Source organism: Ceratotherium simum, chromosome 1 (assembly GCF_057802395.1).
Source record: "Ceratotherium simum simum isolate JZ-2026a chromosome 1, ASM5780239v1, whole genome shotgun sequence".
Classification (NCBI taxonomy): Eukaryota; Metazoa; Chordata; class Mammalia; order Perissodactyla; family Rhinocerotidae; genus Ceratotherium; species Ceratotherium simum.
The window spans coordinates 18,768,972-18,792,448 of NC_141900.1; the positions used below are offsets into that span (position 1 = coordinate 18,768,972).

The 23,477-nt window shown below is 40.6% G+C and overlaps 1 protein-coding gene across 4 annotated transcripts in view; it reads right to left on the minus strand.

The window, feature by feature from the left end:
* Positions 1–5,171: 5,171 nt before the first annotated feature.
* Positions 5,172–23,477, minus strand: part of PIK3CG (phosphatidylinositol-4,5-bisphosphate 3-kinase catalytic subunit gamma) — a 34,700-nt gene continuing 16,394 nt past the window's right edge. Inside the window, exons 10-11 of one of the 4 annotated variants that reach the window (XM_004439294.3) lie at positions 22,346–22,503; positions 5,172–8,797 (exon numbers count right to left, since the gene is read on the minus strand). In XM_004439294.3, coding sequence (XP_004439351.1) covers positions 8,519–8,797; positions 22,346–22,503 — 437 coding nt within the window. In that variant the 3' untranslated portion in view covers positions 5,172–8,518. Of the gene's footprint in view, positions 8,798–15,367; positions 16,455–22,345; positions 22,504–23,477 lie in introns of those variants that run through there. The other 3 variants (XR_015554209.1, XM_087438771.1, XR_015554210.1) reach the window with 3 other exon arrangements.

A 23,477-nucleotide genomic window follows, 5' to 3' on the forward strand; every position in this document is an offset into this window, starting at 1 on the left:
GTCTTAATTATGCATTGCCACATGCCAAATTACTCTAAAACCTTGTGGCTTAAAGTTACAACATTTGTTATCTCACAGTGTCCTTGGATCAGGAATCTGGGCACGGCTTAGCTGGGTCCTCTGGCTCTGGGTCTCTCACAAGGCTCAGCTGAAACGATACATTTCCCAGCTGACTTATGTGGTTGCTGGCGGAATTCAGTTCCTCACGCCCTGTGGGCCAGAGTCCTCCCTGGGTTCCTTGCCCCATAGACCTCTCCACGGAGCAGCTCACAACGTGGCAGGTAGCTTTCTCAAGCTGAGCAGGTGAGAGAGAGCGAGCTAGAGAATGCTAGAGGAAAGTCACAGGCTTTTATAACTGATCTTGTAAGTGACATCACATCACCTTTGCTGTATTTTGTTTGTTGGAAGCAAGTTGCTAGACCCAGTTCATACTGAAGAGGAGGGAATCATCCAAGGGCATGAACACCAGGAGTCGGAGATGACTGGGGATCGCATTAGAGGTCTGCCTACCACGGAGATAGATGATAGTATAACTCCGATTTTATAGATGAGAAAATTGAGACACCATTTGAAAAAACAGGGATGATTGAGAATGTATGTATGTGTATTGACGAAAATTCATGTCTCTGGGTAGTATTTCTCAAGCGCAGATCGGGACATGTTTTCAGCCTTCTTGCTGGGGTGACGTTCCCCTACCCACAGAATCTGCCTCCGTGTCCTATAGAGCCTTGCTGTGCAAAGTGCGGGGGTGGGGGGGACCAGCAGCACTGGTCTCACCTGAGAACTTGTTGGAAATGCAGAATCTCAGGCCCCACCCCAGACCTATGGAATCAGAATCTGCAGCCTAGTGATTGGTGTGCACGTTGAAGTCTGAGGAACGTTGCTCCAGAAGCTCTCCTTTCCTGGGGTCTGCGCTGACGTCAGGTGTGCCTGCGCTCTTCTCTCTGCTGGCACTGCTAGCTGTTTGCTCCTCAGCAATAGTGGAGAATATTACACTCTCTCCCTGCACTGTTTCAAAACCAAAGAAAATGAAGCCTCTGAAATGAAGCTTCTTATCACCTCCTTTCCCGTATAAACAGCAACAAGATAGGAGTAATGATGAGTCTCTCTCGATAATCTAAGATAGAGCAGGAACCGTCGGCATGGATTGTCATAGATAGCAGACAATTAAAAATGAAAGTTGGCATGTGGCTCTAGAGTGAACTGCAGCCAGTCTGTCCAGAAAGTAAGCCTTCCTAAGTTATATCTTATTTAGGCAACATAGATGAATCTCAAAAGCATTATGCAATGTGAAAGAAGCCAGGCAGAAAAGACCACATATTGTATGAGTCCATTTGTATGAAATTCTAGAAAAGACAAAACTATAGCTACAGAAAGCATTTCAGTGGAGAGGTGGGAGGGGATCGACTACAAAGAGGCAGCAGAGAACTTTTTGAGTGATGGAGCTGTTCTTTGTCTTGACTGGTAGTAGATACATGGGTGTATACATTTGTCAAAACTCATCAAATTATACATTAAATTCATGAATTTTATTTTATGTAAACTAATGTTCAATAAAGCTGATGGAAAAAAGTAAATAGAGTTAGTAGTGTTGTCAATTGATTCTACTTCCTCTAACTTTCCTTAGGGCAGAAGCCAGGGTCTAATTTGCATTGATTAGAATGACTCGTCAGAGAAGGATGCTATTTAGAAATTTTCCTTGGTATCTGACGTTGACACAGAATGGAAATTATTTCTCCTTTGAAGTCCTGTTGGGAAGACACCATACTTAGAAAGCTAAGATTTCCATCACTTAAAGTACTCCTAAAAGTCACACTCCAAGGATGATGCCATTGAACTTTGTTTTGGCTTTCACTTATTGAACAATAACTCCAGGCCAGACAGTCTCCTAAACGCTTCACTTTCATTATTTCATTTAATCTGCACAGCAATTCTGTCAAGGTGGTACTACCATCTTCCCAGATTACGGAGGAGAGAGCTGAGCTTTGAGAGATGGGACAACTTTTTCAAGTGACAGTTAGTACTTGAATTTGGGATCATCTAATGCCAAAGCCACTTAACTACTCTCTTTCCTGCCTCACCTGCTCTCAACTGCTCCTGCATCATCTGGCTCAGACTCTAAAACGGATTGTCCTCAAGTTGCTGGCTTCTGGTCCACACTGCACCGACAGCCACATACACTTACTCTGCATTTCCGCCAGGATCTCTCAGGTCTCAGACTTCTTTAAATCTCCATGGATTACAGGAGTCAACCCATCTACCAGTTGAAAGCCTGCTGAATGTGCTCTGCCATTATGAGCAATTATTGCCTAAGCAAGGAGTTGCTTCCAGAATGAGGAATTGTCTTCTCTGGTTTCCAGAAGCATGGGTTGGAGAGAGCAGAGCCCGGAGAGATCAGGGATTTGGCAGTGGTCTGTGGCCACAGGATGCCCCCAGTGGAAGCCCTGAGGACTCACAGGGTTGGTTGTCTTGTAGCACAGGTGCTTGGTGATGATGCAAAGGAAAAGTACAGGGTGGGAGGTGCTGGGGACCAGTATGGCTTTGGCCACCATACACATCTGGTGATGGGAGGTGCTGTTCAGCCACAAACCTTGCACGTGGCTGGCAATGGTGGGAGCAGATAGTGGGGACCCGTTTTAACTCTTAAGTGTAATCAAAAGAATTCTGAGTTTGATTCTCTGAGTATAAAACTTCTCAGATGGCTGTCATCTGCTGTGAGATACAGAGACGTGCTGCTGAGGTGCTGCGAATGGATTCTCCGTTTTTTGCTATGTCGCTGTCCCCGTTACATCCTCCAAGTCAGGTGGACAAGAGCATTCTGAACCCAGACTCAGAGCCCAGGAGGGAAAATTCTTACCAAAGCAGCAGGCAGGGAGATTTAATCCCTGCTAATGAATGAATGCTTAGAAAACAACATGACATTCATGAGAAGTGGAGATGAGGCAGTTTGCACCTCCAAGGAGGACCTTACCTGTAAGTTAGAGAGCTCAGCATGGCCACACGGGCTGCACGAGGTTTGCAGAGCTGAGAAGAACTGGGCCAGACAAGGCATCCCTTACTGACTGAATAGACAGCATCCCTGGAGGCCCCCTTCTCCAAAAGCATTGTCGTTTTAGGAGGTAGATCAGGCCAGCCTTAGCGTATAACAGATCACAGTCAGGTAAGGGCGGGTAAAGCAGGAAACTTTGACATAGTCCTTTTTATGCCAGGAGGTTCCAACAACAGCTTTGATGCCAGTGCTTGATAACTATTGACTTCACATGATTATTTTCCCTTTGAGAAGCAAAATTTTCTGAGCTTTTAATGAGGCCTGAGGGAAGCTAAAGGATATGATTATCATGCAGACCATATTTTTCCCCAAAATGAAAAGACCTAATTTTTTCCCTTGTTAAGAAATTAAAATATTAGAAAGTCAAGTTCACCAAAACCCAAGAGAAAAAATAAATGCATGGTAAAAAAAAATCATTATTAACAGTTTGGTGTGAGTATATCCTTCCAGCTTTTTAATGCATGTGCAAATGTACATTTTAACTTGAGCATGACTGTAATGTACTGTTGTCCTGTAACCGCCTTGCTCACCTCCTCAATAGGTCATAGATCTACGTGGTTGTCAATACATTTTGACCTACCTTATCTTTTCAGGGGCTTCGTTGCAGTCCGTTGTATGGATGTGATTTAATTAACCAATCTCCTATTGAGGGACTTTTAGGCTGTTTCCAATTTTGGTTATTACAAGGAATGCTAGTAACTGTTTTTGTCCATAAGTCTTTACACACTTGTCCAATAATTTCTGGAGGATAAATTCTTGGATGTAGACTTGTTGGGTCAGAGAAGAGACGCCTTTTAATTCTGATAAAATCTGACGAGATGCCATGCATGAATTTACCAACTTGCTCTGCTTCCAACAGTGTGATGGAGTGCTCTTTCTCTCAAATTATCATCAACTCTAGACATTACCAATCTTTGATAATCTGATGGTGAAAAGGAACTTAAGTTATTTTAGTTTGCATTTGTCTAATCAATAGTGATTTGGGGTTTGCTGTCATATGATTATTGGTCACATGTATATTTTTGTTTGAATTCAATATTTTCTGATGAGGTATTTATCGTTTACTTATTGAATTATTAGAGGTTTTTATATATTAAGAATATTAGCACTTGGTCACATATTTTGCATGCAATTAAATCTTTTTGGTAACAGCAGAACATATCAAACAAATTTACTTACATAACCCCCCCCAAAAAACCCACAAAACTTTTGGTTATTGACACTATTACTTTTCTAGGGATGCCATAACAAAGTGTCACAAACCAGGTGGCTTAAAACAGTAGTAACTTATTCTCTCATGGTTCTGAAGGTTAGAAGTCTGAAAGTGTTGGCAAGGCCATGCCCCTTTGGAAGCTTCTAGGGGAAGATCCTTTCCTATTCCAGCTTCTGGTGGCCCCAGGTGTTCCTTGGCTTGTGGATGCATCATTGTAACCTCTACCTCCATCACATGCCAGTCTCCTTTCTCTTCTGTTAAGCATACCAGTCATATTGGATTAAGATCCACCATTACGACCTCATTTTAACTTGCTTACATCTGTAGAACCTATTGACAAATAAGATTGGATATGGATACCAGGGGTTTGGACTTCAACATATCTTTTGGCCGGACACAGTTCAACCCCCAACTGCCCCCATCATGAAGTGTCTGCTATCACCAGCAAATATAAACTCTTTAAGGACTGGACTGGGTCAGTCTTATTCCATATTCTAATCCCCAGTACTTAGCACAGTGTCTAGTGGGTAGTGGGCCCTCAATAAAGATTTCTTTTTTTTTTTTTGTGAGGAAGGTCGGTCCAGAGCTAACATCTGCCAATCCTCCTCTTTTTGCTGAGGAAGACTGGCCCTGGGCTAACATCCATGCCCATCTTCCTCCACTTTACATGGGACGCCGCTACAGCATGGCCTGACAAGCGGTGCGTCAGTACGCGCCCGGGATCTGAACCGGGGAACCCTGGGCTGCTGCAGCGGAGCGCGCGCACTTAACCGCTTGCGCCACTGGGCCGGCCCCAATAAAGATTTCTTAAAAGAAAGAATTTGAATTTCAGGAATATCTGGCCTTTCAGACCTTAAAAGATGTGTACAGAGAACACAAGATATCAGATTCTTCCTTTTATTTAAGTTCACATACAACAATTTGTAATTAAAATACAAATGCAAGTGGGGAGAACTGGACGGTCCAGAAGAGGGACTGTCTCAGCTTTCTGAATGGGTATGTGCTTTAGGTTCCCCCAGCACCTGTCCTGAAAATGAGTCTTTGAGAATATGCAGACAAGCACCCAGACTAGAACCAAATTTATTGACCAGAATTATTAGGTTGGATTAAACAGAAAATAAGACAGCAGAACCTTTAAAAATCCAAATTTATTTTATTTTTTTTCATATTGTAAAATATAATTGACAATTTATTTCATAATCTTGGCAAATAGAGCCAGCTTACCAAATAATACCAAATAACCGGAATTTGCTCCAGAAACTTACCTTCTAAATTATTTTTTGGACTCATTTCAAAAAATAATTAATTTCCATTTATATAAGACTAACAGCTTCCAAATTAAGCTGCAGCATTCCTACATCTAACCTCTTTTAAAAAAATAATTAATCTTTTTTAAAAGATATATTTAATAAAAATTTTTAAAAATTCAAGTGTTCTCTCTAGGAGTTGATATATTTTATCTATCATATCTCTACTTCCCCCTACTTTCATCAAAGTATCACCAAAGCCAGTCAAATGCAGTCATATGGGACCAGGTCTAAAATACCTGCTTTGTTTTAGTGGCCATGGTTCTAGTCCAAATCAATGAGCCAGTGTTTTAAGTCCTAATGTACAGCCATTCAGATGAGGTATTTCAATTTGAATAAAAGCAACATTTTGATCTGGGCACTTTATCTACACTCATACAGAAATGGTCCAAATGTAAAACTGAGCACCAAAGCCATTAGTCAGATACACACAGTGCCAGCTTCAAGGGCTTGTGACCTGTGCAGTGACCCATGCCGGAAGGGCCCCGTGCTTGGTTTAATGCTCTGCTGTTGCCATCATGAAATTCTTAATAATTTTTGAATGACAGGCTCAGCATTTTCATTTTGCCCTTGGCTCTGCAAATTATGTAGCCAGTCCTGGACACATGAGTCATTTGACTTGTGATCTCTGATTTCATTTGGCATTGAAAATAGAATTGTGGGTAGTTCCCAGCATCTCCTCCCAACAGCAAGATGATCCTAGTTCTAGAATATTTTCAAAGGTATAAAAGTTGTGGGTCATGTGATTCACTGGGAACAATAAAGGAAGGAAGCACACAAGGATGATTTTTGTTTATCTGCAAGTCTATACCTTCATTGGAATATGGAAGAATCAAGCCCAACATATATATTCATCATAATGTAAGAACTTATTCATTTGAAGAGCAAATATGTATGCACATGTGCCAGTAAGCTAAATATAAATACATTCCTCTGTAATTCTGTCATTAAGATGATTATTCCAGCAACTCAAATAAAAAGTGAAATCTGTGCAAGGTCTGAGCTTGGCTAGTCTTTAAAAGAATAATGAAAACATCCTCTTCTGAATTAGCATCATTCTTCCTGCTCTTTTTCAAAAGAATGGTAGGGAACAGTTGGTCTAAAAATGCCATAAAACCATCTATCCTCCATTAACACAGAGGAATAAACATTTCATGACAGGGCATGGTCCTCTGTACAGGGGGATAGAGCGTGATTTTAAAAAGATGAGCTGTCAAGGAAGAGCAGTTCTTTCTAGATACCTTATGAGCCAGGGAAAGGCAAGGAAGCATGGTTCCTGCACCTTCAAAGCCCATGCAGGGCTTTCTAACCCGGGCTGCATATTACAATCACCTAGAGTACTTAGAAAAATAATGCTGTCTGGGCCTTATCCCAAACTAAAGTTGTACCCTGACGTTGGTGCTCAGGTAGGGTACTTTTTAGAGCATCCCTGGTGATTCTTCTTTGCAGCCAGGTTTAAGAAGCACTGGGCTTTTGCATCCACAAAAGGAAAGTTTTGGGCTATAGCAAAGTCAAACAAGTATCTATTTAGAAAACTTAAAAATTAAACATAAATTTTAATCTGATTATACTTAAACATAGACACCATTAACAGTTATTTCTATGTAAAGTATTAACTATAGGTAATTTTAAAATATTTTATAAATAATTTAACAATCTTTCTCTAAGGTTAAACAATACTTCCAATAAATAGCAAAATATTTAAGAGATAAAAATAGTTTTTGAAGAAGACATTTCAATTATTTTTAGGAAATCTGAAGAATGTATTGAAGTTGAAAAGTCCTTTAAACTAGAGCTGGATAAGGCAAGTAGTGTTCTTCCTAACTTGGAGCACTTTTTAGATATCAAATATCTTCTTCTGTTAAAAAAGAAAGAAAAAGCTGCTCAGACCAAAATTTAAAATTAAGGCATGTGGAAACTAATCCATATTTTCTAGAATGTCTCCTTTAATAATATACTTTTAAAAAACTGCACCCCATTTTTACAAGTAAGTACCTAAAATTCTAGTAACCCTAGAGGAGAAATTCTTTTTCAATTAACTTTTGAATTCCAGGGTAAAGATGTTCTTGAAGATTTCACAACTCTGGATAAAGAGTTGTGGGAGGGTGGCAATGGAGGAAGAAGGGAAGCCAGGAGAAAGGAAGACAATGTAGAGGGAGAAACTGAGTCCCTTTAGTTACAGTAGTTTCTATGCTGGAGAAGGTTATAATAATTGTACTTGATAATTCCCTCTGTGGGCAGAGTTGAGACAAATGGTCTCATCTCTATTTTTCCTATTCATAACCCTGGAACCAGACCAGCAGAGAAGGGCCAGGGTTATGGCCACAAAGGTTCAGATTTTCCATTTTGTGTTTGTGTGTCTCAGTTGTATACTGTAAAAGAACCTAATTACAGAAGACACTGAAAAGACTGACTTGCTTTCCTGGCTTTTAGCACATCACTAACATCGGCAGACACGGAGAGGATGTTTGGAAGCATCACCTCAGGAAGGAGACACAGGTTACAATGATTACATATTTTCCTGTAAAGAGCTTGAGGAACACAAGGATAACCAAAATTCAGAGTAAACCCAAATGAAAATAGATTATTCTACCCATAATTCTTCACCAATTATTTTAAAGAATTTCCAAAAGTAGTCAATATGAAGATAGTCAAAACGTCAGGCACAATGAGGAAGTAATCAGTCTGTTTAAACTTGGAATGTTCTCCAACATCACTGAGACAAAGGAGAAAAAACACACCTGCAAATAGACCTAGAACTGAACATTACTGAAACAGTCAGCCACGCCAACATTTTTCTCCAGTGAGGGGTTCAGCTAGGAAGAGAGCCGTATTTCGGAAGTGCCAGCTTTCATAATGTCCCTTTACATTTTAAATGCAAGGTCAATGACTGACATGCTGATCTAAAGCTTGAGAACACTGCCTAGTTTTTAATTCTAGCTCAAAGTATTAAGCTGAATGTTTCTCTCCTTGTTTGATGCCAAGAACAAGATGTAGGAACCAGTTAAACTGCACAGTCCATCCTTTGTCTCTGCAAACTTCAATCTGATCAAGAAAATACTTTTTAGCATCCTCCTCATTCTTCCCCACTGTTAGGGCATCCCGAATATATTCAATGTCTTCTTTGCTGGTTAACTGGGGCATTCCCGTCATCAGCATCATGGAGAACAGGATGATCAGTAGGTTTGTGTGATGACGAAGGGCTAGATAAGCCTTCACGCAGACATCCTGGATAAAGGAGAAGGAAATGCTGTTACTGTTGTTGCGGGAACTAAGTAGGCTGAGGACCACCGGGCTGTATTGGAACTTACATGGCATCACTCCATCTGTGAGAGGAAGACATGACAAACAAGGTGGGTACCTTGCCTCAGTGAAAACCTGGAGGAGAACATAGACAGTTTTTCCAGCCTCTTAAGCACTTTAGTGTAATTGCTTATATCCAGGGTGTGCTCAAGGAAAACTAAGTGATGCAGTAAGTTTCATCTTATTTCTTTACCATTTTACTTCCATTTCAGTCCTAGGAAATAGAGGGTGGAGATTTCTGTAGCGTCTGAAGAGGAATGAGTCAGGTTTTGAACACCGTACTGGAGTCAATAAACTTGATGTCAGCGTAAATGTTTGCCAAGAGCTAATGGAATCTAAAGAAATGGTGGGAACGTGGTGTTGGTGATTTAATTAGTTTTCATCTTTATTTGACAATTTGTCCTAGTCTAAGAAAACAGATGAATTAGCTTTTCATTGTCTGACTCTCAAAATTGTTGAATGAACTTTGGAATTTTAATACAGATTCTGAATCCTGAGTGAGAGAGAGGCCTTTAACAAATGCTGTGGCTGGTGCCTCCTCCGCGAGCCTAGGAGCAGCTCACACAGGTGAGTTAAATCCACGTATCAAGGAGCAGGCATGGTTCCAAAGCACAGAAAAAGAGGCAAAGTTCCTAATTTTACGACATGAGAATAACCCAACCTTAATATCATAACTTGAAAAAGATAACATGTCAAAGAAAACTGAAGTTAATGATTGCAGATATAAATATTTCAAATAAAATATTGAGTAAAATGTTAAAAGAATAATGTGCCATAGTCAAATAAGGTTTATTCCAGAATTGCAAGAGTAGTTCATCATAAGGTACTATATTAAAATCCACTTCTGACTTTTATAAAAGTAACATGTAACTTAATATGTAACTAAAATGTAATGATGTGAAGAATTAACTGAAATTACCAATCAAAATCATTCTGAATAATGAGTACTGAAAAAAGAAATGAAGTATAAAATCAGAAAAGTGAAGGTAAAATTGTTAGTATTGATAAATAACTTATGTCTTCTTGGAACACTGAAGGGAAACGAAAACTAAAATACTATTGTAATGAGTTTTTATTAAACTAGCTTTTTATAAAATTAATAAATAGAATGCTATAAATAGGAGCCACCAGTAAGAAAGTATAATGAAAGACAGATGCTGTGAGTAATGGTAACAGAAAAACCATGATTCCTGGGATAAATACATACACAAGATATACAAACCACATTTTTAAAAACTAAACATTTACCGAGGCACGTAAAGAAAACTTGAACTTGTGGAGCAATGTAGCACGTTCTTCAGTGATAAGACTGCTTATTATAAAGAGATAAATCCTTCTCAGATTCATCTATAAATATATTGAAATTTCAATAAAAATTCCTATTGGATATTTAAACTCAGATATTGTTCTAAGTTCATCTGGAATAATTAAGGCCTGAGACAACATTTCGAAAAAGTATAGTAATGAAAAACAGTACTTGCCATACTAGATATTAAAACATATTATAAAACTACAATATTTAAAAATGTGTGAATCAGTATGTATTCTTTTCCAAAAAAGATAAGAAATTTTATGGAACAAAATGGAAAGTTCAGGGACATATCTAAGTACATAATAAATATAATATATCATAAAGCTGACTTCTCAGTGGGAACAAGGTCTGCTATTTGATAAATGGGGCTGTTACAACTGGCTCGTCATTTTGGGGGAAAAATAAGTTTACTCCATGTGATACACCAAAATAAGTGCCAGATGAATTAAGGATTTAAATGTAAAAAGGGAAAATATTTAAATAATCATGGAGTGGGAAAGGACTTTATGAAGATGACTTCTAAGGTGGAATCTGTAAGGAAAAGATGGAGAAATTTGAGAAACTTCAAACTTTTGAGGAAAAAAAAGCTATCACTATTAAAAGAGGCAAATAACAAGAGAAAACATATTTACAACATGACAGATCACTTCTTCACCCCCAGACCCCACTACCTCTTACAAATCAATAAGAAAGAGAGTAATAGTTGGCTAGACATACAGGCCAAGGATATAGATGAGAATTCATACTATAAGACATAAAAATAGATAATAAACATATGAAAAGGCATGCAACCTCATTAGTAATCAAATAAATGTAACTTAAAATGAGATGGAAACATTCACCTACCAAATTGGAAAATCCTTTTTTTTAAAACAATTTTTTTTTTCTTGAGGAAGATCAGCCCTAACATCTAATGCCAATCTTCCTCCTTTTTTTTACCCCCTTTTTCTCCCCAAAGCCCCAATAGACAGTTGTATGTCATAGTTGCACATCCTGCTAGTTGCTGTTATGTGGGACGCCACCTCAGCATGGCCCGACAAGTGGTGCGTCAGTGTGCGCCCAGGATCCGAACCCAGGCCGCCAGTAGCAAAGCATGCGCACTTAACCGCTAAGCCACGGGGCCAGCCCCTAAAACAATTTTTTAAGGATAATATGCAATGTTCACATTTTATAGGCTGATAGTGGATGGGAGTAGGTATAATTTTACTAGCAGACAATTTGATCGCATGCATCAAAAGCTTTAAAATGCTTACAAACGTTATATAACTTAATTGTGGTGGTTACATAACTGATGCATTTGTCAAAATTCACAGATCTGTCCACCTAAAAAGGCTGACTTCTGCTATATGTGAATCATGCCTCAATAAACTTGACTTTAAAAATGTCTATATCCTTTTACCCAGCAATTTCCATGCTAGGAATTTGCCTTTAAAAAAAATTGGAGGGGGGCTGGCATGGTGGTGCAGTGGTTAAGTTTGGTGTGCTCTACTTTGGGGGCCTGGGTTTGGATCCTGGGTGTGGACCTACACCACTCATCAAGTTATGCTGTGGCAGTGTCCCATATACAAGATAGAGGAAGATGGGCACAGATGTTAGCTCAGGGCCAATCTTCCTCACCAAAAAAATAAATAAGTAAAATTAAAAAAATAGAATAAATTGGATAATTTTGCAGTGATTTGTCTACAAGAATGTTCATCAGAACATTGTTTAAAATTGTGGAAACTTGAAAGCAACTTATACGTACTATAATTGGGGATTGATAAAAAACATTTATGAAAGTACCTACAATTGCCTGCTCTGTAACTACTAGAATGATATTGTAGAAGAATATTTAATAAGCATGTAAAGATGTTTGAGTTAAAAAGCAGGTATAAAGCAACACATGTAATATAATCCCATTTTGGTAAATGAATACAAAATATATATATGGAAAAAAGAATATAAGTTTACAGGGCCAAAATGTTAATAGCGATTTTTCTTTTTGCTTTTAGATTATCTTGTCTGTATCATTTGCATGTGGCAGAGTAACTGCGATGATAATGGTCATCATGCCTGTGTCATTCTGTATGTCAAGGCTGGACTGTGTACGCATCGCCCGTCCAAGTGCAAAAACCCAGGGGCTATTCTGGCATTTTTTAAGTGACACAATATATATAAAATGCCTGGCACAGAGTCCAGCACGTAGCGAGGGTTCAGCAAATGTTAGCCCTCTCCCTTTTCTATCTGGACGGTAAATCGACTCCGCATCTCCCCTCTGCTTACTTACAGTGAAGTGGGAGACTCAACAGACCCAAAAGACTGTTTGGGCTGTTCCCGCTGCAGCCCAGGCATCTCTTGTCCCCTGGAAGCAGCCCCGGTGCATTAGTGCTCTTGCATTCTTAATGACTCCACTTATGTCCAGACATCATTTTCTTTTGCTCATCCATAGGACCCACCAAGGTCTCTCTTATTTCTTGGTAATTACACAGGCTAAGGGTAGAGTTCACCCCAGGCAACAGTCTCATTAATTTGCCAACTCACACAATTTTCACAAGGGCATAGATGGGGATGCCTTTTGATTTTGAATTAGAGTACATTCTGATTTTTAATTACTTTCTATGCTTCTGTACACTGGGGGCTCCAGGCAAACCCCCTGCTGTCTGAGCCCACTGTGTGGTCAAACTCTTTAACAGAAAAGTTTTGAGGAGGAAAATTAATTTGGGGCCAAGTTATTATAATATAGGTGCTCTGTAAATATTGGTGAAGTGGCAACACACCGCTTCACTGACCGCTGTAGCACACACAGAGACATGTTAAAGGAAGGGAGCTGTCCTGTTTCTCTTGATGCCATCTCACTGATATAAGGAATTTCTGCTGGCTCAAATTTATTCCGTTAGTTCCGATTTTCACACACAAGGGTTGCTACTATGAGAAAGAAATTTCAATTCCAAATTTAACTGCATACCCCGTACTTGTCAGACGCAATGTCTAAATTCTAACTGGCTGTGCAGAGTTGGAGACTTGGTGGATTTAATTATCTTTTGCTTAAAGGCAGTGTGGAGCAGTGGTTAAAAGCACAGATTCACACCTCACTGCCTAGATTCAAATCTTGGCTTTATTACTGACAAGCTATTTGTCATTGGAGAAGTTACTTCACCTTTCGGGACCTCAGTTTCCTCATCTGTAGAATAAGAATAATAATAACAATACCCATTTTATGTGGTTGTGGTGAGATTTAAGTGCTGTGTAAGTGGTTGGCTCTTATTATTAATAGTATGAGAAGTTGTACTATTGAACACACACTTCTCAATGCTGAGGAGGTCACTTTGCCATCAGACCACCTGTCCAAAATGTCTCTCAGATAGTAAAGATCTAGGTGGTGAGGTGGGTTGGAGTAGGAGATAAGCCTCACTCCAACCAGTATTGCAGGGGAGAGCTGTCCTCGCTGAGGTAGGTAGGGAGATGAAAGCATGTGGCTCCCTGGCTACATCGGCAGGTGGTTCTCTCGCTATGAGGGGCACAGCTGAGCGCTTGCTCCACCCACTCAAGTCCCAGCGGTTTCATTTCTGCCCTCTGTGCTCAGCCATAGGTCTGTGAGAGTGTCCTGACCACGCTGCCTCGGCCCGGAGGCCTGCGGTTGGAGGGACTATGAGGATGTGGCTTGGGGATCTCAGGGGGAAGCACAGAACACAGAAGTTACTGGCTGTAGCAACAGAATTTTCCCTTCTGCCAGGGCTGCCTGGCATTGACCTCAAACATCCTCATTCTGTCCTTCTCAACTGCCTGTTGAAGGCTTTATATTATTGAGTGGAGAAGAAGGGGTGAGAGAAGAATCTGAGTTCAGGGACTTGGTTTAATGTCCTTGTTAATGAGAGTGAATGGGGGGAACCCTGCAATACTGTTAAGGTCATTGGCTAGAACCCTCTCCATTAGGAGCTGATAAATAGATTGAGTCTACATAGTACATTTGCTCTTAATTTCATAGTTGATTCAAATGCCTTAATTTTAGAATCCAGTACCAAAGGAAAGGATTGCTTTTACAAGGCTACCCCTCCCAGAAGTCTTTGGAACAAAGGAATTCACTACCATTTCAGGGTCAAAACTTTGACTTGATTTGTTAACTGGCCCAACTGATTAGTTCACTAAACTGAAAACAAACTACTTTCGACGCACAATCTACTAATTTCTTCACCACCAATGAGCTGTGGCTGCTTTAGAATGTCCCAGGTCATAGAGAATAGGCCTAATTCTTCTTACAACTTAAACTCCTCCATTCTCATCTAGAAACAAAGTGGAAGTGAAATATTACTGTACATATCCACAAGAATGAGGAAGTAACTTCAGGACAATAAAACAGAAATTCCAGTTAAAGAATCGAGGGCTGAGAAGAGAGAGAGAAGAAAAACTCACAAATATTCCTCAATGAAAAGAAATGTTCTCACCCACTTACTTTTCCTAAATTGTAATGTTGCCTCTGTCTGCTAGAGGAAAGAGAGAGTGGAGAAAAATAATATTTCAGTCAAAGACAGAGGATTCTATTTTGTCTTTTATAAAAATCAATGATTTGGCTAGGCAATGTCTTTAGAAGTTATTTTGGCAAAACAAAGAATTAGCAGGTCTGATTATTAGGTCTGATTAGCAGACCTAATAATGCAGGAAGAAGCACTTTCTGGTAAATCTGAAAGAAGCCTGTGTCCAACAGTTGGCCATGCATTTGTTGAGTTTGAATTAGGATTCCTATCTTGAAGGATTTCTTAAAAATTATTCTCAGACTAGCTCTGTCTACCAGAGGAAGGGCTGTACTGCCATCTTCTCAAATATTTAGCTAGAAGGTCGTTAGAAACCTAAAGGCTACAATTAAACTGTTCTACTGTAGTCAAATATTCTAAATAGACTGTAGGGGTGTGCGCGTGTGTTTATATACCTTCTAGCCTTGTTCCAAAAAGGATTGAATGTGGATTATTTGGATACACAAAAGTCAAAATAACATTAATTAGAAGTGGGTAGAAAAGGGAAAGAGAATAACAAAGGAAATGATCCACAATGGGTTTGGGAAAACCACATATCACAAATCCTACAGACTTGCTACGGGCGGTCTTCAAATATGTCTGTGGCCGAAAGGAAAACTGAATCTGTTACTTCATCCAATGTTCAGAATATTTAAGTAAACTATTTGTTTAGGAGAAACACAGCTTTTCCAGAGTCTAAGATCTGATAGAAATTTCGCAAGAGACCTTTATAAAGAGTACACTTTGTAACATGGTGAATAATGTCCTGGATAATATTTTCTTACGGTAGACAAAACAATTCTCTAAAGGAAACTAAACACGAGAGAATGATGCCAGTTGGGTGGATATTCTTGATAAATGTTTCAAAGTAACGGGTCTGATATCTTAGGCACTGGGTGACACTGCATGTTGGTGGATTAACACATAAATCCAATCCAAGGCCATCTTTCCAGTCTTGTGTTCATATCTTTTCCAGAAAAGTGATAAAATTAAGCAAGCTCATCTACGTCCTAACAATTCTATAATCTCATGCAAGTCTGCATCTGGGGGAGATATTACACTAACACATACAAACTTCTACAAATGGCTGAGGCTGGACCCTGCTCCGAGGACATCTTCCAATGGAGAGAGTAGAGTACCGGCAGTCTGCAGACTTGGATGGAAGAGGCTGAGCTCGACCTCGTTAGTGGACCATGTGCAAATCCTAAGAGGGAATCCTTTATCATCTCAGTATATTATGGGCAACTCAGATAAACTCATCTCCCTGTTGACCTATAATAGGCTTTTTTTACAGTAATTTGTGATTAATCGGTTAAGCTTCAAATGACTTCTTTGCTTTGCTTGCTATCCCTCTAATCCAGTCCATGCACTGCTTCAAACTGGACCCAAATTTCCTTTCTTGACTCAAATTCCACTACACACTCCCATGTATACCTATGTTCCATCCATACCAGACAATTGCATTTTTTGTTCCTAAATACTGATACTAAATACTAACTTCACGCCCTTGCTCAAGTTATTCTTTCTGCCCGGATGTTCCTTCCCCTCTCTGCATCCACCTGGCAAAATGAAATTGGACTCAGCCCTTATGGCCTGGATAAAAACACTTCCTTCACTCCACAGCCCTCTTCTATCCCCTGGGCAGCATTAATGGCTTCCTTTGTAAACCATTGTTGAAATCCTTGGTACAAAGCTGTGTGTATATCTCTTCTGCTGTGCACTGGGGCTGGGCCTCTGCTGTGTCACTCGCACCCAGGACAGTGTCTGGCACACTGTGGACAATCTGCAAATAGATGGTGAATAAATGCTTAATGTGCAGGAGCCAAGTTCGATTTTGGGCAAGATTCATTGCTTTAAAATCAGGAGGAATTAGGGAACAATCATATTTAAAGGGGACTGCACTGTAAAGTTGTCTTGTCTTGCCAAGGGCAGAACTTGAGCCTTCTCTATGTGAGGCACAGTGCCTGAAATGTGGTAGGGATTTAATAGGTGTGTGTGGACTTAGGGTGCTATCTTGGATATGGAAGAACAGGGCCTGGTGACTACAACAGGATGGAGCAGGAGGCTGAAAAGGCCCAGTCTGGCAGGTCACAGGTACAGACAGTTATAGGTGTAGACAGGTGCAGGGCTGCCACCCAGGAAGGGGAGTCAGAGCATAGGAAGGGGGAATAGTGGTGAAGTGGCCGCAGTCCGCAGAAGAGTGTTAGATGGCAAGGTCTCTGTGGTACTGGTGTCCCTGTGGCTGGGCTTAGGGCCCGTACCTGAGTCTCCAGCAAGGCAAATGGCAGGTGGGAGCAGGGGCCAGTCCCAGAGGCAGGTAAACAGCAGGGCCCTGGTGCAGGAACTGAGGCAGAAGCAGTCAAAACAGCCTGTGATTGAGGTGAGAACTAGATGACAGCAGAGACGGACTTGGAATAAAGGTTCCTAAAAACCTGAATCAGGCTCTGGCAGAGACCTGCCAGAGGGGCTGAGCTGGCAGGTTGAGGGGCTTGGGTAAGCCCTGGCATGGGGACAACACTGCCAGTAGTGGAAACCAGGCAGGGCCTGCTAAAACTGGCATCCTAGATTAAAACAACACAATGAATGGGTTCCAGACTTCTCTCCTCTAAAACACTTCTTAAGAGTGACGTCTAGGTAGCTCAGAGCCGGTATTCTTCAGCAAAAAGGGAGGAGGATTGGCATGGATGTTAGCTCAGGGCTGATCTTCCTCACAAAAAAAAAAAAAAAAAGAGTGACATCTAGGGACAAGTACCTTTTGAGTGCACTCAAACTGCCTGCAGAGAGGTGCGTGTGAGGATGGGACGTGGCTCCCCTGATTGCTTCAGCTTTATCTGCACACATTTGCTGAGTGCCTGTTGTGTGCAAAGAACATCTTCAAAATGCCCGTTTATACAAGGCCAAGTCATTCACACTCCCTGAAAACTGTCCTATATTGAACGCGTACTGTAGGTGTATACTGCATTCTCTACTGTAGGTATATACTGCATTCTCTGCTGTGGGCGTATACTGCATTCTCTGCTGTGGGCGTATACTGCATTCTCTGCTGTGGGCGTATACTGCATGTCCTATTCTCTTGGCATGACTATTGCTGTGATTGGGAAAAATATGTAATGTTTATGTCAGTAAGGAAGTCTCTACAAAAATGTGAATAGGCACCATATGACACTGACATATTTGTATTATTTATTAAACATTAGATTTCATAATGAGGTTTACTTCCTCTTTGGATGTATGGATATTTAACCTGCGGCTTGAAGGCTTATTAATGTCCATGTGATGGTAGTTTGTCGTCAATCTGTGCCTGAGTTGCTACTCATAGGATACCATGTATTATGGGGAAGGAAGAAACCCAAGGGGTTATCTAGTCTCATCTACCTCCTTCGCCATGAAGGAACTGCCCCTCCACCATTCACTCCTTCACTCAGCCAACACTGACTGAGTGCTTACTATCTCTCAGGCCCCAAATGCGGGATTCGGGTCAGACGTGGCCCTGCTGCACAGAGCTTACTCTGGAAAGGGAGAGACAGAGAGCAGACTAGGGCAGACCACTATATGCGGTGACAGATGCTGTGAAGGCAACATGCAGGGGCTGTGGCAAAGAATAACACCAGGGGCCTTGTTTAGAAGACTGCTCTGAGGAATGATATTTAAACTGAGACCTGAAGGGCAGCAAAGAGGCGGAGAAAGGCCACTGTGACCCGAGTGACAGAATGTAGGGAGAGTGCCATGGGGTAAGGTTGGAGGGGCCAGGGCTCTGTGGCACAGGGCCTGGTAGGGCAAACTTAGATATTTACATCTTATTCAAAGTGCGATCAGAAACCACTGAACAGTTTAGAGTAAGGAAGCAACATTGTATCTATTTCTTAAATTCAGCTTTTAACCAAATTCTGATTAATTTACAACTTTCTAAAAGACCAAATATTTAATAAAATGAGGGAAACCACTCAAATGTTGACAGTGTTATTTTTGGAAGACGGGATAATGCTTTTTTTTAATATCCTCCTGATGGTTTTAATATTTTGCTGGCTTTTGTTTTCTTAAAGAAGCATTTACTACTTTTAAAATTGGGGAAAAAAACCCTACATTCTTATATAAAGATAAATGCGAAGCCAAGTTTCATTTGCCAGTGATATAAATGTATTTGTATGTAATATATGTTCTATAATTGTTCAGTGAAATTTGAAACAAAGTGGTTCTAAAATAAATTTCCAGTGGGTAAAACATCGTTTTCTTTTTTCTCTTCAGTAAGGGAGAGATTTTTCTAAGGAGAATTTATTTATCAAAATCTTCACCATTGAAATATATCTATTTAGTACCCTGTGTGTAGGATGCTGCTCCAGAGGCCAACAGATATTCTTGGGTCCAAATAGTAAGCCTTGGTTTTTCATCTTTTTGTCTCATTACAGCTTGTTCCTGAACTCTCCCCCGTTCTAGAAATAATTTCTGAATATGGTCCTAGGCTACACTAGCTACCTTGGAAAGAAGAGAGAGGTGGAATAAAACAGTGCTCTCTGCTTTCAGTTCCCCTGACTTCCTTCCTCTGGTCACTAGGTAGGTATATTTTTAAGTCTTCGTGGAGAAGGCTCGCCTCATCTTTAACAAAAAGCGGGTCAACTTTTCTCCACCCTTCCTAACAGGTTATTCAAATGTGCTGCATGCATTAATTAACCTTATCTAGTCAAAATTAGCAATTCCCTGGAAATGAGGGCCCCTTTAATTCAAAATGTAAATATATACAACATTTCCCAGTTACCTAAAAATGGCAGCTTTATTATACAAGATCCTGAGGTGCTATTTAGAGAGTTTAGAGATGTGTTCCCTGAGCTTGAAGCACTTCGTCTCAAAAAGGGAACATGAAACTAAGAAACAGAAAATCTTCTGGAAGGCTTAGCAGTATGTAAAAAAAATTGTCACAAGGACTGAGTCAAATGACGAAAAAATTTGCTCCTCATCTTTGTCAGGCCTGAAACTTCAGAAATTCTGCATATGTATAATTGTATACATATATGTATGTGTGTTCAGTTTTTTTCCTGTGGTGAGTGAGGAGGGTGGGAGACGCGCGGAGGGGAGGAGTAGACCGGGGGTGGGCAGGGAGGCAGAGCGGGGAGAGCTTGGACCCCACCTACTCTTTAACCAGAACAATGCTGCTTTTTCATGTTTTATATACTGCAGTCCTACTTGAGATCTCATTTCAAAGGGGGCTTCTCAACTAAAAAGTTTTCAAAGGTTGCAGACCCATTGTGGTATATAACAACGGAGGCTACTGTTCATGGAGTTTCTGCTGTGGTCTAGGCACTGGGCTAAGCATTCTGCATATTTTATTCAAATAATCCCTAAAAAAGCCACATGAGGCAGGTCTTAGTATTTCCACTTTACAGATGAGGAAACAGAGGTTCTGCAAGGATAAGTAATTTGTATCACATACACAGCTTATGTAACAAGGCCAGATCAAGCTCAAGTTTGTCTGCTCCAGAGCCCATCCTTTCAGCCATAATGCCTTGCTGGGTCTGGGTTTAAGGCTCAAAGTGCATATATTCACAGGCACTTACATAGTATGCCAATCCTCCAAAACATAGATAAATATAAGTACAGTAAAGTATACAAAGGTGTGTTTTTAGTCGTGCACACTGCCTAGATGTCGCTTTAGTGAAAGAGGTTTTAACGGCTTTAGAAACAAGCTTTGGTCACAAAGGATGGAGAAATGCTCCCAGACCGAGAGGATAGACTGTGCAAGGTCTCTCTGTGAAGATTTGTTGCTTTGGGTGGAAGCTGTCTTGAGGGGGAGGCAGCCTCTTCTTGGCCTCCCCATACCCAAAATCTTTTCATTAAAGAATATTTTGAAACTTAAAACGACAACAAAGAAGACTAAAGAGGAAGTACTGCTAGGATTTTAAGGGTGACATGGCACTATAGGCTCTATGGAATGTTGTCAGCAACAGGGCAGTTGGGTAGTCGTTTTGGAGAAAACCACAGGCAAAAAGAAAGAGAACATACACAGAAACAAGGAGAGACTGTTAGTGAGGTCAAGTTCCTGCATCTGTCTCACTCTTTAAACGGGGCTGTTGCTGCCATGTTTGTTCAAAGCTACTCAGATGCCGTGGCTTAGTGGTTAAGTGCGTGCGCTCCGCTGCTGGCGGCCCTGGTTTGGATCCCGGGCACAGACCGACGCACTGCTTCTCCGGCCATGCTGAGGCCGCGTCCCACGTACAGCAACTAGAGGGATATGCAGCTATGACATACAACTATCTACTGGGGCTTTGGGGGAAAAAAAATAAATAAATAAAATTATTAAAAAAAAAAAAAAAAGCTACTCAGATGAAGCGCACCTCCTGGAGAGGAAAATGGAGTGTTTTCCCCACTTTAAATGGTAAAATTCTTCCAGGTTTTTTCTTTCTTTCTTTTTTTTGTCGAACCATTTTTCTCTTGCAGGAAGTTGTCAAAACAAGAGATTTTTAACTTTAAAGAAAAACAGGACTGAAATGTGTCAAATCCCTGGAAACAGTCTGAAACCCAGTTGAGTTTACACAGAAAAACACACATTAAAAATCCTCAGACCATCTGGCCACAGAGATCTCGGTTTCTCTGACTACACTGCTGGACCTGTGGGAGGGCAAGTCCTGTAATCACCAAATCGAAAACCAGCCAGGAGAACAAATAAGAACGGCAGGTTTCAAAACAATACATCCTAGTTCCTGTTCCACTGAACTTCAAGGCCCGTGTCATCTCGCAAGGATAAGATGGGACTCAAGAGGGGCCTTGGGAAAAAGACTTGCTCCTGAAATACTGAGTGCAAATCAAACCATGCTGAAGAGGCACTAAGGGAGGGGCTATTGAAAGGGAACCCAGGGCAAACGTACATGAAAAGGAATCACTCTTGCCACAGTTTTGTGTTTATATGGCTATAAAATAAGTAAATTACAGTAGTTACAACTTTTCTGAGTTATATTCACTCAGAGTTATTAAATTTGCAAGTGTGAAAATTTTACTCCTTGGGTATTTGAAATTTGATAGTCAAAGTGGATGTAGACCAGGAAGGAATGAAAAAGAATGCAGAATGTGAACATTCCCAGGGAGATGGGTAGGCCATGTCGGAGCCTGCTTACAAGCCGGAGCTCTTTGTAGAACCCGTAGTCAAGTTGACAAGATTCCAAACGAGAGAAGGGACTATCCTTTACAAAAATGAGACAAGCATGCAGTGGTGCAGCAAGAATTCCCTGTGTTAGTAATTTGATAATTTTGCTACACCTGTGGCAAAAATCAAGAGAAGCTCACAATCGTTTGAGAGTCCTAAAAAATATATGTAAAATTTGGATCTCCCAGGTGATATCTTGAATAGATAAATATTCAAAGGCTAACACCTGCTGGCCAGGCACTCTTCCTTAAACCCCTCTCTTCAGTACCAGCGTCATCCACGTGTTCTGTATTTGCCATCCCACGGATTATGGAATGCTTTTACTTGCTATTGGGTTTTAGGTGGGAAGATTACTTAGAAACGTCATTTGCACTTGGGGAAGGAATAGAGGAGATGGGGAGGAGGTAGGGGTGGTCGTGCCAGAAGGGGGTGGGCAGAGGTGAGAGGAGCCTCAAAGTGGAGCGACAGGTGAGGGCTGCTGTGCGCTTCAGGGACCATCTGGCTGGTGTTCACAGTAGGCGATGAAGAGGGAGGCCAATTACCTGAAATTTCTGGAAGTGTAGGCTTGTCTTCTTTCCAGAAGTTCCCATCACAAACAGGAAGTCTGGGGTTAGCACAAATGGCACTCTCTCTTTATTAATGCCCAGGAAACTTTTGTAATTCCCAAGAATGTGCCCAAAGTCAATATGAAATAGATTTCCTTAAAAGAAGAAAATGTTTGACATCATTATACTGGCATAAGTGCTTGTAACGACACTCTGGTTTATTTCTTGAAATATTTTTTTAAGTTGCCTGAAAATGAACTATCTTGGGTGAGAGAGCTATTTTTACACTGTTTTATCAGCTTGTGATATTTTTGTCTTAGCAGGTGTGTGCTGTAGTAGCCACAAAGCACCCTTTGAACCAAACGTGTTTTTGATATTCTTCCGGTCTTCTTTAAATGACAGTCAAATGCCATTAAAAAATTCTCATCTCAGAATTATTCTTAGAAATAAAAATCAAAACTCTCTGGCTAATATGTCATCGTTATGCCCAAGACTCTCTTATGCCCTTTATGTAACTCGGGACAGACTATGTTTCACTTTTTCTTGGGGCAGAAGCATTCACCTTCTACTTTTGATTAGCACGATAGAAATAAACCATTCTGAGTCTCCTTTGGGTCAATTTCTACCACTGTCACCATCACCACCATAGTTACTATCATCTCTTCTCATTCAAATAGCCCTTTCTCATATGTGTGGTCCATAAATGCATTATCTCTTTTGATTCTCACAGAGACTAAGCAATTTACCTCAATATGGTGCTTTTTTTAGACTCTACTCTTAAATTGGTCCATATTTCTCAGAGAAAAATTTCATGGCAAGATGGCCAATGCTGACCACTGTCAGAGTGGACAGTGAACCAGTGAGGAGGGGTACATTAGGAAGGCACAGCATTTTGGATTTAAGGATCTGTGAGTTCTTTTTGTTGCTTCTCTGCACATCTGACACTGTTGATCACTCCCACCTTCTCTAACTTCTGGGATACGATTCTATCCTAGCTTTCTAGCTATTCTCTGACTTTTCCTTCCTAAGTCTCATTTCCTGCATATTCTTCCATTACTCACTCCTGGGTCCTCTCTAGGGTGATAACAGCATCTGTGTCCCTACACAATAATGACTTCTAGATATGTGC